The sequence below is a fragment of the Carex rostrata genome, chromosome 29 (assembly GCF_964058835.1).
Source record: "Carex rostrata chromosome 29, lpCarRost1.2, whole genome shotgun sequence".
Taxonomy (NCBI): Eukaryota; Viridiplantae; Streptophyta; class Magnoliopsida; order Poales; family Cyperaceae; genus Carex; species Carex rostrata.
This window is the reverse complement of record NC_135946.1, coordinates 5,203,305-5,219,764: the sequence shown is the minus strand read 5'-3', so window position 1 is coordinate 5,219,764 and position 16,460 is coordinate 5,203,305. Positions and strand designations below refer to the sequence as shown.

The 16,460-nt window shown below is 32.5% G+C and overlaps 1 protein-coding gene across 2 annotated transcripts; it reads right to left on the bottom strand.

The window, feature by feature from the left end:
- Nucleotides 1-1,102: 1,102 nt before the first annotated feature.
- On the bottom strand, nt 1,103-4,570 carry LOC144546367 (AP2-like ethylene-responsive transcription factor TOE3). Of its 2 annotated transcripts, none has more exons than XM_078294909.1 (10): nt 3,976-4,570; nt 3,654-3,679; nt 3,492-3,522; nt 3,157-3,244; nt 2,900-3,045; nt 2,609-2,653; nt 2,425-2,516; nt 2,154-2,329; nt 1,888-2,025; nt 1,103-1,614 (listed from the first exon to the last, which is right to left on the bottom strand). In XM_078294909.1, exons 1-10 carry the CDS (start codon nt 4,299-4,301, stop codon nt 1,363-1,365), a joined length of 1,320 nt encoding a protein of 439 aa, XP_078151035.1. In that variant the 5' UTR covers nt 4,302-4,570; the 3' UTR covers nt 1,103-1,362. The 2 variants fall into 2 exon arrangements, with proteins under 2 accessions (XP_078151035.1, XP_078151037.1); XM_078294911.1 differs by having other exon boundaries at nt 2,609-2,656; nt 3,976-4,496.
- Between the last annotated feature and the right edge of the window lie 11,890 nt (nt 4,571-16,460).

Below are 16,460 nucleotides of genomic sequence, written 5' to 3'. Positions count from 1 at the left end.
TTACTGTTCATGTGGGAAAAAAATTCAGTTTAAATAAATAATAAAAATCAGTTTAAAATTTTTTCAATCTAAGAACTAGGGTGCTCTTAAGCTTACCAAAATTTTGGTGAGCTTAACTCTAAAACTCATCAAATCAATTTCAAATGACGAATCCGAACCGTTGAAACCCGTCTACCTTACGTGTGATGCGTCTACATGTGAAATTTTAAAACATTCGAATTAATTTAGTATAAAGTCAAGCGGTCAAAAACGTTCAAAAAATGGATGCACTAAAATTAATTTATTAACCTTCTAATTTTGACCGCTTGACTTTATACTAAATTAATTCGAATGTTTAAAAATTTCACATGTAGATGCATCACACGTAAGATAGGCGGGTTTCAACAGTTCGGATTTATCATTTGAAATTGATTTGATGAATTTTAGAGTTAAGCTCACCAAAACTTTGGTGAGCTTAAGAGCACCCTAGTTCTACTCCTATTTCTATACATCCACCGAACAGTCCGAACAGTCTTAATGGGTACAAAAATTAACATGGCAGGAAAGAGAATATATTTATCCAAGAAAAGAGTGATCAATAATTTACCGTTTTGATTTGTACTAGCTTATAATTTGTGGCAGACACATCTTGTACCAAGGAGCAAATATAGGACCTAATCTATTATGCTAAACAACATAGGTGTAGGTCATAGGTCCTTGACAAACAGTAACACTACTGATTAGTGGAACACTGTATCAAGGAAAAGGATGTAGAGAGAAAGAGAGAGAGAGAGATGTGATATGTGGTGGGGTATAGTTTGGAGATAGATAAGATAGCTCAAGCTAGCTCTACTCCAATCAATAGAATTGGAAATTAGGCCTTGTTTCTTTTATTGCACCTAAGAAAAGAAACCCCTACCCTAGGTCAATTATTGCAATACCCAAAAAAGAAACAAGGAATCCAACCCAGCTCAATTTTCTCTCTCTACTTTCTTCTCTCTCTAACACACACCGACGCAACTTAGAATTGAATGATGCAACATGAGACCAAACAAATTGAGCTTTGGGTGTGACACCAACTATCATTGCAACTTGCAAAGTACCTCCCAAAGTAGCAAACAAGTGAATCAACAAAATATATATATTATATATTATATATATAATAAATTAAAAGGAGAAAGAGATATTTTTTGAGGTGAGGTGATGATGCAACTATCCAACTATCCATCCAAGGAAGCTTTACATAAAAAAAACACCCACTTCCTTTCTCTCACACCAAAAAGCAAAGAAATTCAAATGCAAACTTCTACAAGGGATTGCCTCCAATTGAAGAAATTGACCTAAAATAGTTAGTGTGGGGATGGTGGCATCTAATTTTTCTTCTTAGGCATGAAACCCATTTTGGTGCAGCCAAGATGGGGTTGCTCGGATCGTCTGTGGCGGGAATCCTGATGATGCTGCTGTGGCTGAGGCCATGGCGGATGCCGTGTTTGCAAACATATAATGCGGGGCCGTCACTAGCGCTCTAGTCCAGTTCACGGGCCCACCACTACTGTGGGCCCACATCTGTGGTCTCATTTGTTGCTGCTGTTGCTGTTGTTGTTCATTGCCAATTGCCAAAGAAAGATTTGGGAACTGCAACAAGAAATAATTAATACTAAGTATGAATATATGAAAAGACATGTATGTTACATGATGTATATATATGACACAAAGCATTCCTTGGAAGAATTTGGAATGCTAGATGACATGACAGAGGCACATTGGCACAATTGTGTTCTCATATTATTGCCACGACATGTTCCTATAACGTTATCTTTAGACCTTAGTACTAAGTGTGTGTCAAATCAATGGAACATGATATAAGAGTTCACTAATTTTCAGTGCGGTTGAAAGAAAGAAACTCACTTGGTGAAAGGCAGCAGAGCTAACTTGATGCTGCGTCAATTGCTGATGAGGTGAGGGTGTGGGCCCCACATAGCCACTGCCAAACGAAAACTTCATCCGATTTTGTTCTCCAACAGGAGATATGAAGTTACCGTCACACTACACTCAGAAAAAGGAAACAAAAATAACAAAAATATTAATGGTAATTAATTGATTAGAAAGAGATCTAACTATTCTTCTTGAGAAAAAAGAAAAGCATGTTATGTTATGTTATGCATTATATATACCTTTTGTTTGATGGTGCGATTAGTTGGCTGTACTTCTAGTTCAAATCCTCGTGGGACCGGCTGGTCAGATCCCGAAGGACTGCTTTCTTCTCCTATCTGGTCCGTATTTATCCGTTTTGAACCAGATGCACCCAAACTTAAGTCTAAATTATGCTCATTGGTCTCACTTACCACAACTACACAAAAAAAACATATCATTCAATATATTCAACTTCTCTAAGTTACTACCAAACTTAATTTTTTTTTTCAACTTATGTAAATTTGTTCATACCAGTCTCACCGAGCTCCTCAGCATATATACTAGGATCGAAATTTGTCACAGCATCCTTGCCGTTACATTTGATTGCGGCTTTATCATACGCTCTGTTTCAAACAAACTTTCGGTAAATTAAATAGAGGACACTTGATTTTAAGTTTTTTTTTGAGGAATATTATGTAAAATAAAAAGAAAGTACCTAGCAGCATCGACTTCAGTGTCAAACAAACCCAAGTAGACATATCTGCTTAGTTGTCATTAAATAAAATTAAATTACGTTAACATTCTGATTATATATATATATATACTAAAAAAGGCCAAGTAAACCAAGTGTTATTATCTGAAAAAGTAAACTAACAATAAATAATGACATTAATGAACTGAGATAGTACAGAGGTACAATTAAATTGGCAAATTTTCATGAATTTGGTGAGAATTGAAGGGTTAGAATGAAAATATGTCATGAAATGAAAAGGGCATATTATCGTACTTTTTGCCTAAGAACTGGCCCATTCTAGCCTCCCATCTTCCACATTTATGCAATGTGACCCCTCTATATTTTGAGCTTCCCCTTGGAAACCCTGTGCTCTGTCTTCTCAACACATGTACAAACTCCTCTTTGGTCAAATTACTCATCTGTTCAGAAAATAAATCAAAATCACATTAGCAGTTCTTTCGAAACTGATATATGTATATATATAAAGTCAAGTGTGTGTGTATATATATATATATATATGAACTTGTTACCTGTTTCATATCATCCTCATAGTCTTCTAAACTGAAGTTTATATCAGCATTTACACCCCTGAATTTAATCGCTGCTCGATCATACGCCCTTTTAAAATAAAATAAAAACAAGAAGGAAAGAACACAAATTAGTACCAACAAAGAATTTCATGTGATGGAAAAACATGGATCAAATCTATGTATGCTTTGGTTGACAAAGTTGATTCTATAAACATGTCAAGGTATTTAGAATAATTTGAAGGGTGTTTTTGTAATTTAGTGGAAATACAATTTTGGCATTGTATTTTTCAGGGGCCAACCAATGCTCTGGTTAGCTTAATAGAGAAATATCTTACCTAGCAGCAGCATGAGCAGTGTCAAATCCACCTGAAAGAACAAATGCATAAAAAGTCATTGTAAACTATAAATGAAAAAATATTATTTACAAAATGGTCCATGAATAATTTTGTTCTCTTGAAGTGAAAGCAATACCAATTGAAGAAAAGAGGAGACTTTACCTAGATAGACTTGCTTTCCACAATCCCTGTATAAAATTGAAACAAAGAGAAGGGAATAAATTGACATGATGTTATAAGCAATATACAAAGAAGGAAAAAAAACCAAAAAGTAAAAATTCTCAAAACCAAAAGCAAGAATCTAGTTCCATCCCTACAATTCATTTTGCTTTTAGAATTTTTTTTTTAATTTTGTTAACACATGTACCAGTAAGGAATGGTGAAGCTAGAATTTTAATTTCAGATGAAATTCACCAAAAGAGATAACCAAAGCATGATTCTTTATGAAAAAATTTGTGGATAAGAAAGAGAAATTAGGTGGTACCAGATATGGGATTCCCAGCGACCGGTACGCCGGTAGAAGGTGACACCCCGGTACTGAGAGCTTCTGGAGCGTGGGCCCCGCCTACTCTTCCTACCACCACCGCCTGCTCCTGCACCTCCTCCTCCTCCGGCTACAGCTCCGGGAGGTGGTGCCACGGGGGCTGGAGAACGGAGCTCAACGCCCAGCCACTGAGCCTGAGGCGGCGCCACCTCTTCCTCAGAAGGAAAGAACTGTCTCGTGACAAGGTTCTCACCGGAACCCTCGCCAGAGAAGGAGGTCTCCGGTGAGTTGTCAGGCGAATCCGGCGAGTCGTTCAGGTCCCACATGGCAGTCAGTGTTGATTGGGGTTTTGGGTCTCTGTTGTTTTTGCTATCTAGCAAGCAAACAAGAGAGAAAGAAAGGTAAAAAGATTGCAGCTTTTTAGTGGTTATGCGAAGGAAAGAGAAAGGTAGAGAGTGTATGTGAAGAAGAAGAGAAAAAGAAAAAGGTTTGGTTGGTATTATGAGAAGTTGAGAACTGAGAAAGGAGCAAAAGGTAATCGAACTGTGTATAAATTGGGGCAAGCAACCTTAAATGATCTCTCTTTCTCTTTCTCTCTCTCTTTCTCTTTGTTTAATGGAGGTGATCATTATATAATCTCCATTTGTGACTAACTGTCTTCTCCAGTCTTTTAATATGTACTTTTTTGATTGATTTTTGATAGATTGATTCCTCTTTGCTTTTGCAAGGAAGGATATATAGATAGAGATAGCCCAATAATATATACCTTTAAGGTCAATGTCATGGAATTTTTTTTATAAGTCATGAATGAAAAAACAGAATTGCAGAGAACCAACTTGATTAGTTGGTTTTTTTTTAAAAAATTATAAGTATCAAATAGGTTCTCCGACACTAATTATTATTTTTTCGGTGTCGAATTGATATCGAAGAGTTATTCACTTTTTGTGTTATAGATCATGCTGAAAATTTGTAAAACTCTTCGGTGCCGAATAGTCTATTTCGTACTTATAGTTTTTGTAAAACAACCAATCAAGTTGGTTCTCTAAAATTATGTTTTTTTTTATTAATGGGTTAAAAAAAATATCAATGTCATGTGTACAATGTGAAGGGTTGTGAACAAATAAAATAAGCATTTTGTGTTTTTGTTTGGCTAAATTATCCCCCTTTTTTTGGTAGGATATAAATACACTTTCATGAAGCATGGAAATAAAATTAGACAAAACAAAATTTTATGTTTTGGGGTTTTAGAGTATATGTGTTTGGCAAAATTCATGTTTTGTGATTTTGTTTGGCTAAATTATCTCTCTTTTAAATCCTTTTTGTTAGCATAAACACTCTTTCATGTAACATGGAAATAAAATGGGACAAAACAAAATTCATAATTTGGGGTTTAGAGTATATGTGTTTGGCTAAATTCATGATTTGTGTTTTGTTTGGCTAAATTATCTCTCTTTTAAATCCTTTTTGTTAGCATAAAATACTCTTTGATGAAACATGGAAATAAAATGGTACAAGTTCATGTTTTTGGGTTTTAGAGTATATATTTCTTCATTTTAATCTATTGACAAAAAAAACAAATGAAGAAGTTTAGTTTCGCTTTCAAAACATATTGCTTTCTCAATTAGGTTAGGAGCCACTAACTTGAAGGTACAATAGAACTATTACATCTACATCAAATGATTATAAAATAATAAAATCTATTTATTAAGTCCCTTTGCATCCATGAAAATATTTATATTTTGGTCAGCACAAAAAAAAGATTTTCTATGTTTTTAGGGGCTTTTTTGCAATTTTGTCCTTGATATTATTAATTAACAAGTTTGGTGTCTCTTTTATCTAACTTAGTCATATTCTATTTCAATTTCTGAAGAGAAATATTTCCAAACTAGTTGTTAATTTGTTATCAAGTTAATAAATAGATTGCCTTTCTTTCCACTACAAGGTAAAGAAGAAAAGAGAGGAACTTTGCCTTGTTATTGATAGAAAGCACCACATTTTACATCCAAATTGAAAAGGCTTTAATAGTTCCTTTTTTGTTGCATACAAAAATTATCAGAAAGCGACGCCATAGGCTTGGATTTATGCAAAGGTTTAGTAATAATAATTGCACCGACCATTTTATAATAAAGCCCTCATTCTTTGTTTCTCTCCAACTAAGGGAGATTTTTTTTGGCATTTTAACAACATTTGTCATTATTTTACTTCTTTATATTAAGGTTGGAACTAATTATGCAACGTTTTACACACTCTTCTTTGTAATGATTTTTTTATGCAATTTCTATTATTGGCCAATGTGATTGATGGTCTCCACTTTGTTTTTTTTTTTTTTTTTCTTTTGCTAAATATGTCTTTAATTTGTTGCTTATGTATGTTATGATTGTTATTATTTTTTATTCTTTTAATGATGTTATATTTAAAGATATGGAATTGAAAATAAAAGTCTAAGATTTCATCAAAGGCAAAAAGGGAAAGTGATATATAGCACAAAACTATCATAAATCAGTTTGCAATTCCTCCCTTCAGAAAGTGGTAATTTATTAGATAAATAGTTCAAATATGAGGGTAATATACTAATAATGCTAAACAAGAGAAGTTACTAGGAAAATATACCATACAAGCATTTAAACATTTGTCACATCAAGTTACTTGTCAAAACTACTACTGTGGAGAAAAGAAAAGGTCTGGTTGCCTTCAAACTTGAAACACTTCCAACTTTGGAACTTGAAAAATAACAGCACAACACCATCTATTTAAAGTTTTAATGGAGCCAACAAAAGCACTTCCAAAAAAAAAATTATGATCTATTGTGGCAATTTTAATGTTTACACCATGTAGCGGGTTGTTGTGCATTGCGAATTCTTTCTCTATATATGACCCGGTACATTGGTTGCTATATCATGTGCGTATAAGAGAGTTGGATTTAGGTTGTGTTGATATTACAATTTTTGCCAATTTGGGCAGAGAATAATACAATTTGTAACTTTGCTGGTTTCAAAAATTTTAGAAAATGACTAGTGGTATATGCTCCAATAATGCAAGCCAACTATGCATATATATCTCTTTATATGCAAATATGCATATATATCTCTTTACATATGCAAATATATATATATATATATATATATAGAGAGAGAGAGAGAGATAAGTTAATGTGCTTCCATAAGCACTTGGCTCGAAGTGCTGCCACCCCATTTTCGATTTTTCAAAATCCAAACAGTCGATCCGAATCGTTCATCTTGTTCTCCATATTAATATCTGCTTGGAGACCAAATTTTACATTTTTTGGAATTTTTTTTCTATTTATTAAGCCACTTTGAAAATCGCTGATCCAACGGTGGCTTGCCAAACAGTAAAATCAGGGGTTCACCGTTGGATCAGCGATTTTCAAAGTGGCTTAATAAATAGCAAAAAAATTCAAAAAAATGTAAAATTTGGTCTCCAAGCAGATATTAATATGGAGAACAAGATGAACGGTTCGGATCGACTGTTTGGATTTTGAAAAATCGAAAATGGGGTGGCAGCACTTCGGGCCAAGTGCTTATGGAAGCACATTAGCCTATCTCTCTATATATATATATATAGAGAGAGAGAGAGAGAGAGAGAGAGAGAGAGAGAGATGGGCTATGGTGCATTGCAATGCATGAATCCTCTTATGCATTGCACTATAAATCATGGATTTAAAGTCCAAATGACCAATCCGAACCGTTCATCTTGTTCTTCATATTAATATGTGCTTGGGGACCAAATTTTACATTTTTTGGAATTTATTTACTATTTATTAAGCAATTTTGAAAGTCGCTGATCTGATGGTCCAGAAAATTTTACTGTTTTTACTGTTCACAGCAAAACAGCAATTTTCAAAAATGCTTAATAAATAGTAAACAAATTTCAAAAAATGTAAAATTTGGTCTCCAAGCACATTTCAATATGGATTAAACATCTAACGGTTCGGATTGGTCGTTTGGACTTTAAATCCATGATTATAATGCAATGCATAAGGGGGTTCATGCATTGCAATGCACCATAGCCCATCTCTATATTATATATATATATATAGTTAGGCTGGGGTGCTATGGATAGCATAGTGGCCTCCCGTGCTACGGCTCAATATTCAAGTTTTCAAAATCCAAATGATCGATCCGAACCGTTCATCTTATTCTCCATATTAATATCTGCTTGGAGACCAAATTTTACATTTTTCTGAATTTTTTTACTATTTATTAAGTATTTTACAAAATTGTTGATCCAACGGTGGCTGCACAAAACAGTAAAACCGTTGGATTAGCGATTTTCAAAGTGGCTTAATAAATAGTAAAAAAATTCATAAAATTATAAAATTTGGTCTCCAAGCAGATATTAATATGGAGAATAAGATGAACGGTTCGGATCGACCGTTTGGATTTTGAAAACTTGAATATTGAGCCGTAGCACGGGAGGCCACTATGCTATCCATAGCACCCCAGCCTAACTCTATATATATATATGAGGAGGGATCAAGTTACAACAAAGTTACAACATCTATTTTTTTCATTTTCAAAGTCCAAATCGTCGATCCAAACCGTTAGATATTCAATCTATATTAAAATGTGCTTGGAGACCAAATTTTACATTTTTTGAAATTTTTTTACTATTTATTAAGATGGGTACAAAATCGTTGTTTTTATTAAAATTCTGCACCATTAAAAAACAGCGATTTTGTACCCATCTTAATAAATAGCAAAAAAATTTCAAAAAATGTAAAATTTGGTCTCCAAGCACATTTTAATATAGATTGAATATCTAACGGTTTGGATCGACGATTTGGACTTTGAAAATGAAAAAAAATAGATGTTGTAACTTTGTTGTAACTTGATCCCTCCTCTATATATATATATATATATCAATGGTTTAAATAGCGTTTATCGCGAAATAGCGTACGGGTTAAAAAAATCGCGCTATGCTCAAATAGCGGCGCTATAGCGCGGAATAGCGCGCTATAGCGGCGCTATTTGGGCATAGCGCCATAGCTTTTTTGGTCGGAAAACGCTATAGCGGCGCTATAGCGCCGCTATAGCGCGCTATTTAAAACACTGATATATATAGAGAGAGATCTAGTTAGGCTGGGGTGCTATGGATAGCATAGAGGCCTCTATGCTACGGCTCAATATTCGAGTTTTCAAAATCCAAACGGTCGATCCGAACCGTTCATCTTATTCTCCATATTAATATCTGCTTGGAGACCAAATTTTATAATTTTCTGAATTTTTTTACTATTTATTAAGTATTTTACAAAATTGTTGATCCAACGGTGGCTGCACAAAACAGTAAAACCGTTGGATTAGCGATTTTCAAAGTGGCTTAATAAATAGTAAAAAAATTCAGAAAATTATAAAATTTGGTCTCCAAGCAGATATTAATATGGAGAATAAGATGAACGGTTCGGATCGACCGTTTGGATTTTGAAAACTTGAATATTGAGCCGTAGCACGGGAGGCCACTATGCTATCCATAGCACCCCAGCCTAACTCTATATATATATATATATATATATATATATATATGCTCTTGAAACATCAACCCCTGGCTTCATGTATGTTCATGAGAATACCAAATTCAACTATAGAAATAGAAATTCATTATTTAATGAACTCTTCCTAATATAATAAAGATGCAATTAATTTAAGTATATAGTTAAGATCCCTTGATAATTACTTAATTTGACAATAGTTTTTATAGTTGTTATGAATATTGTTGAATTTTATTCCATCACATTATTAGACAAGATAATTGTTTAGCACAATTAACAAAGATATTATCCTTCGCTTGAGATATTAATATTAAAAAAAAATGCAGCACTAACTAAGATTTTATTTCTTAAAAAATGAATTGAGCTCTTTCTTTACTAAAAAATAGGTACAATATACATATTAAACATATAAAAAAATATTTAATAATTATGTCTGAATTGTTCTTGGTTTGAAATTTTATCAAATTTGTATGTTATATTGTTTAAACAAAATGTATCCAAAATATTTCATGTGGATATTTTAAATCCACAAGTTTGATCATCATTTTTATATGAAAAGGCAGATTCCATCTTCCGAAATAAATATCTATAAAAGAAAGAAAGTCATGAATTTGTATTTTCCTATGTTTCAACAAGAAAAGAGGGTTTTAAAACTGTTCATTAGGAGACAGCTCTTTTGCCTTTATGGGTCCTTTGATGAGCTGGTCTGGTCTAAGTTTTTGTACCTCTAGCATTTTTCATGTTATATTGTTGTTTTTGATTTGCTTCTGTGGTTTTCTTTCATGTGATGCATCTCTATTGTAAATTGTCTTACAACTAATTATTAGATTTGTATTTTTCTTATTCTCTTGAGATGTTGATTTGGATGTTATTAATAAATTCATGATAACATACTGTATGAGAATATGACACAATTTTGGACACTGCTCTAACACATCTGATTAGACCTTTCCACTCCCAAGCACAGTATAGCGACACGTGTCATGTTTTTACAAGTTCCATGCTGATTTCCGCTTGTTTTTAGCATAATATATACAACACTTGTAACCAGTAACATGTATGTGCTTGCAAGATACTGTACAACACAGCACGTCTAACTGAGACTGCTGGTACATACAAACACGGCACGACCATAGCTAGCTAAGTGTCACACCATTATGCATGTTCATATCTTACAAAATAAACCTTTCCACTCCCAAGCACAATATGGCGACACGTGTCGTGTTTTTTACAAGTTCCATGCTAATTTCTGTTTGATTTTAGCATAATACAACACTTGTAACCAATATGTATGTGCTTGCAGGATACTGTACAACACGGCACGTCTAACTGAGACTACTGGTACATACAAACACAGCATGACCATAGCTAGCTAAGTGTCACACCATTATGCATGTTCATATCTTACAAAATAAATATTAGATAACTTATGACATAATTTGCATGAGTCTTTGTAAGAAAAAAAATAAGTAAATAATGTATTTACATGATATATTTATTATGGCACATGATTGCACTATTTTGAAAATAAAAAGATATCCTATATTATGAGCATTACTCAAGGGAACATGGGCATGTTTGCTTGTACATATTTGAGTTGAAATTATGGGAAATGCTAATCATTTCTACAGAACTAAAAAGAAAAGGTAGTCAAGAGGAAATACACAAAGGTCACTGGTGGCTCACATGTTAAATTACTTGATTATATATTTTCAAGTACTAGGAATAATGTAGATAAAGCAAACGAGATCGATCATGTCCCCTTAAACAAGTTGCAACACCTTTTAATAAAAAAAAAATATAACTGCTAAGTGCTAACACTACTTGCCTTGACTAATTCATTCTTTGTTGCTGGTTGTGACGTGGCCTTATGTGTGCTCACCACCCAAAATACTTTAGTTGTTCACTTTTGAATATTCACTTTTCAATGTATATCTAGTTTCTATTTTAATATTCACTTTTAAATCATTATCTGAAATATTTGTATTTATGTTTTTTTTTCTTTTCCTTGTGGTTAGCATAGTAACACAATTCGCGATTAATTCACGTTTAATTTGTTTTTTTGACGTTTCAGAACCAAACACCAAATATACTTTTTTATTTGTGAATAAAACGCGAATCATGAATTATTTGTGAATAAAACGTTTTTTTTTCTTTTTTGGCTCCCTTGTGGTACCGAATCATTTACAAATTATAGCAGAATTATTCCCGAATCACGAATTTTTTACCCCGCCGAATTGAATCCAAACTATTCAAGTATTCATTTGTCACTTAGCTAGATTGTTTAGGAAGCAACACAATTGATGACACCATGTATGGCATAGATAGTAGGCAGTAGATTCCAATACCACTTTCCATTTTAATCTTGTACCTTGCCCTATTGCTACTTTTGCTCCGTACTCTGTATTATTTGTTTTAGAGATTTAAAGATTTAAATATGATTTGATATGTGGCTATGAGGTAGCTATGGTGGCAATGCATAGTCTGTTTCTGTTAGCTGTGCTTCAACTTGGAACTTTAAAAAGTAGAGAACTAGAGATAGCTTTGGCATGATCATTGAAACAAGAAAAATGTTTCATGACACACATATGTTACACCTGTCAGAGACATATGCAAATATGCTCCTCTTCCTCAACTCCAAGAGATATAATTTATAAACTTATCTGATTAATTATTAATTAAATACACTCATAATGTTTCTTAAATAAAATATTATGATTAACCTTTTTCAAGCATACCAATAAGCAACCCATACATCATGTGTCTTTGATGAATGTAGAAATAACTTTGCTTTCAAATAATATCTTATTTGCCCAAAGAATCTTAATCCATATCCTATATATATTTTACATATTTCTTAGAAAACAATAATATTTTTTTCAAAAGCTATTGGCAACAAATGTGATTGTCACTCAATGATTCTTGAATCTTTATATGATCTAGTAAATAGAAGGGCCCATAAAAATATGCTTGTTAGTATAGATACATACATACAAGTGAATAGGGGTGCGTTTGGATGCAACTCCAATAATAGTAAGAATAACACTAATATGAGATTAGCGTTATTCCATCGTTTGAATAGATAAGCAAGAAAAGCGCTAACTCCAGAAATGGATTAGCAAGATTTATAATTTTCTCTACAATAGTTGATTAACTTTTTCATGTTTGAATTGGAACAAGGTTTCAAAAATACCTGTTTCTTGGTTTTTTTTTTTGCTTGTGAATCGTTATTATTCTTCATCGTTGATCTAAATATTAGTATCGTAATAACCGAGGTACATTAACAAGTAAATTGTGCATTAAAAGGTAAAATCATTAGTTATTTTTATCTTTACTTTTCATTGATTCCATTTAAAAAATGTCTGAAGGAACAACAACTCTTATGAAGAGTCATCTCAAGACTTAAAACCCTACTTGTGTTGTAGTTTTAAGTTGAAACATCCAAACAACAACCTTTTTGTAATTGGAGAAGAAGCCACATCCAAACAATCCTGTGGGTCCAAGTTGGGAGTGATGAAGGAACCCACAAGGCCACAAGGAGCACAACCAAGTAATTAAAAAAGAGCTAGAAACAAAACCAAAATAAAAATAAAAATAAAAATGAATAGATCCAAAGAGCAAGTGGTGCAATAATTTGCATATTTATATTTGCATGAAGGCCCACCACCAATTCACCAACCAAAACCCTTACGAAAAAATAGAAAATGTGGGATGCTTTTTTATTTCCATAAAAAGGTTGGATCCATAACTCTAGGAATCCAGTAACCTTTTACTTGACCCCCTCCAGTTTCATGTAATTTAAGTATCATCCATCTTTTTTAACACCATCCTTTCAAACTCACTCAGGTCAGGTGCCAACCCAAGTACCCAACACATGATTCATATCACTATTTAGTATTTATTGAGAAGACTTTAGTCTTTACCCTAAAGAAAAGAAAAATCATTAGAAACTGGATATGTCCAGTATGTTAATATTGGAGAAAAGGTAATATAGGTGGTTCTTGTCATTAGACCAATCAGCTTTGTGTCATATAATTGTTGCATCTTCCCTAGGTATGAACATGAAATGTAATCCTAGGGGATCTTTCTTCAAAAGAAACAAAGAAAGTACTCATATAATTGTTGCATTTTCCAAAGTTTCAATAATAAAACATTAAATGTAAATAAAAAAACACTCAACATAAATAACTATGCAATTTAATAGTCTGAACTTTATTATTTAATTTAACGGTGTGTACTTTATTATTCATCTTAATAGTGTGTATCATTTTATTATGAGGAGGGTTCAAATGCCTCCGTGTTTTTGTCCCTCCATCATGCCTCCATCTTTTTCCATCATTTTCAAAGTTCAAACAGTCGATCCGAACCGCTCAACCTAAATTCCATACTAAAATATGTTTGGAGACCAAATTTTATATTTTTAGGAATTTTTTTACTATTTTTTTAGATAGGTAGAAAAATACTGTTTTTAGATGGTTCAGATTTACTGACTTTGTACCTATCTAAAAAAATAGTAAAAAAATTTCTAAAAATATAAAATTTGGTCTCCAAACATATTTTAGTATGGAGGTTAGGTTGAGCGGTTCGGATCGACTGTTTGAACTTTGAAAATAATGGAGGGAGATGGAGGCATGATGGAAGCACAAAAACATGGAGGCATTTGAACCCTCCTCTTTTATTATTCAGTTTAAATACTTTAGTATACAATTATATGTTCTTTTATTCCGTTTAAACTTTGTGTTTTAGTATATACTTATTATTTACTTAATTGCTTTGTAATTTAGCTTGTTCATAATTATTTCATTCAAAATAATTGGGAGAGAGTAATAAAAAATAATTTAGTTGACATTTTGACAAGTTGATAATTATTTTTCCCCATTTGAGTGTTAACTTTTGTAGTCATATAAATGATGTCAGGCCACTACTATTAATAGAAAAAATCCCAATGGGATATAAAGTTGACTTTTCTGTATTTCTAAACAATCAAAATTTTAAATAATTTTTAAGAATAAGTCTTGACATTTTTTTTTCATGAAAAATAGAAAATCAACAAAAGTCTAACATGTCATCTGGCATTACAACTAACTTATTTTTAAATGATTCACCTTAAAAAGGTGTTTACCTGAAAGGCTAAGTTTTATAGGTGCAAAACAAGGTTTTAAATAGTATTTAGCTGTACTTAACATTTATATGCTTGCTAATAACAAATAAAGTTGAACAAAAAATTACTATCAAGTGTCAATATGATATAATATTTAGCTGTACTTCACATTAATTTGAAGACAGGTCACTACTATATATATTCTATTATATTGTTCAAAATCGAGAAATTGTGACTTAAATGAAACAAAATGAAAAACCAACCTTTAATTTAGTGCTTAAGATAATGTTTTCTGTACAAGCGGCCGGTCGCAAGTGCGAAATTCGAATTAATAATTCTTCATGAATTAAAGGTGAATGGTCGGCCAGTCAACTTTATCTTAAAATTTAGTTGAATAAGGATATGAAAGAATAAAAGATTCAACTTCTAATTTTCCGAAAAAAAAATAGTTGGATATATAAGGATAATAATTTTATCTCTCAAAGATAAAAAGTTCAATCTCCAACTTTCCTTAAAAAAAAATTAAACACAATGCAGCGGTGATAATAAATGGAGTCAGGTTAATTAATATAACATCGGTGTCATGTGACACTAACTTCAAAATCAATTGAATATACTTCAAACGACTAAATCAAACCGTTCGAACCGATTTGCTTCATTAGTGATACCTTTAGATACAATTTTTTTATATATTTTTGAGTTATTTTAGTATCAAATCAGCGGTAAAAATGTTGAAAAATGAATGTACTAAAATTAACTTAAAGACTCACACATTTGACCGCTTGACTTGATACTAAATAAATTTGAAAAATAATAAATTTTGATGTAAACACACAACTAATGAAGTAGATCGGTTTGAACAGTTTAGATTTATCGTTTGAAGTCGATTTGATAAGTTTTAGAGTTGGTGTTATATAAGCTGAAATGACACTGATGTTATATTAGCCAAACTCTAATAAATGGTGAACAAAAGTGACATATTTTATCGTATTTCATTGTGAACATAACACGTTAGGAACATATTACAGTATGCGTGTAAAATATTTTCATTTGACAGTAAGTGATGTGACATGACATATCATCTGAATTGGTTGCAACCAGTGTTCTAAATAGCTAGCTATAGCTACGCTATAGATTTTTCGGACCCTAAAAGCTATGGAGCTATGGGCTGTTAGTTTGTAATAATCTAAAAGTCAATAATACGATAATTTATCATAAAACTTTGTTCATGAATTGAATGTTTATCATTTTGTTGCCTTGAGTATTATTGCATTTATGGATCATTTCGAGTTCATGACTGAAATTGTGAAACTCCATAATATAGATGATATATACTCTTAAATAGTCACTGACCAAGGTAATTAGCAGGAACACTAATTACCGCGATAATGTTAGTATGTGGATTAAAAGATGGTTAAGTTTTACAAACCACTTGACACGAGATGTCATTTTAATCACATAGATACATGTTCTAGGAACATGGTATTTGACAGACCCCGAATGAAACATTAAATAGAATTGCGTTCGTGTCATTTATGTTTTCATTCAGTGTCACGTTCTAAAGTATTACGTATTTATCGTTCCCACTGAGAAATATGTATGTGTGATTGCTATCTACCGCTGTCCGTAAAAAGCAGTCATAACGGTAGCATTCCCATATGTATAGCTTAGCTGAGGAAGTGATAGTCTACCAAAAGTACTATTTGTCCCTCGTATCTCTATACGAGCTATAGCATCACTGGGCCCCTTGGTAGAGTTAGATTATCTGCATGCGGTATAATTACAAGAGTAATTATATTTGATAATCTACTCAAGATCAAGAAAATATTCAGTTAGCAAGGATGACACACATCTACCTTGAAACTGATCTGATAGCTA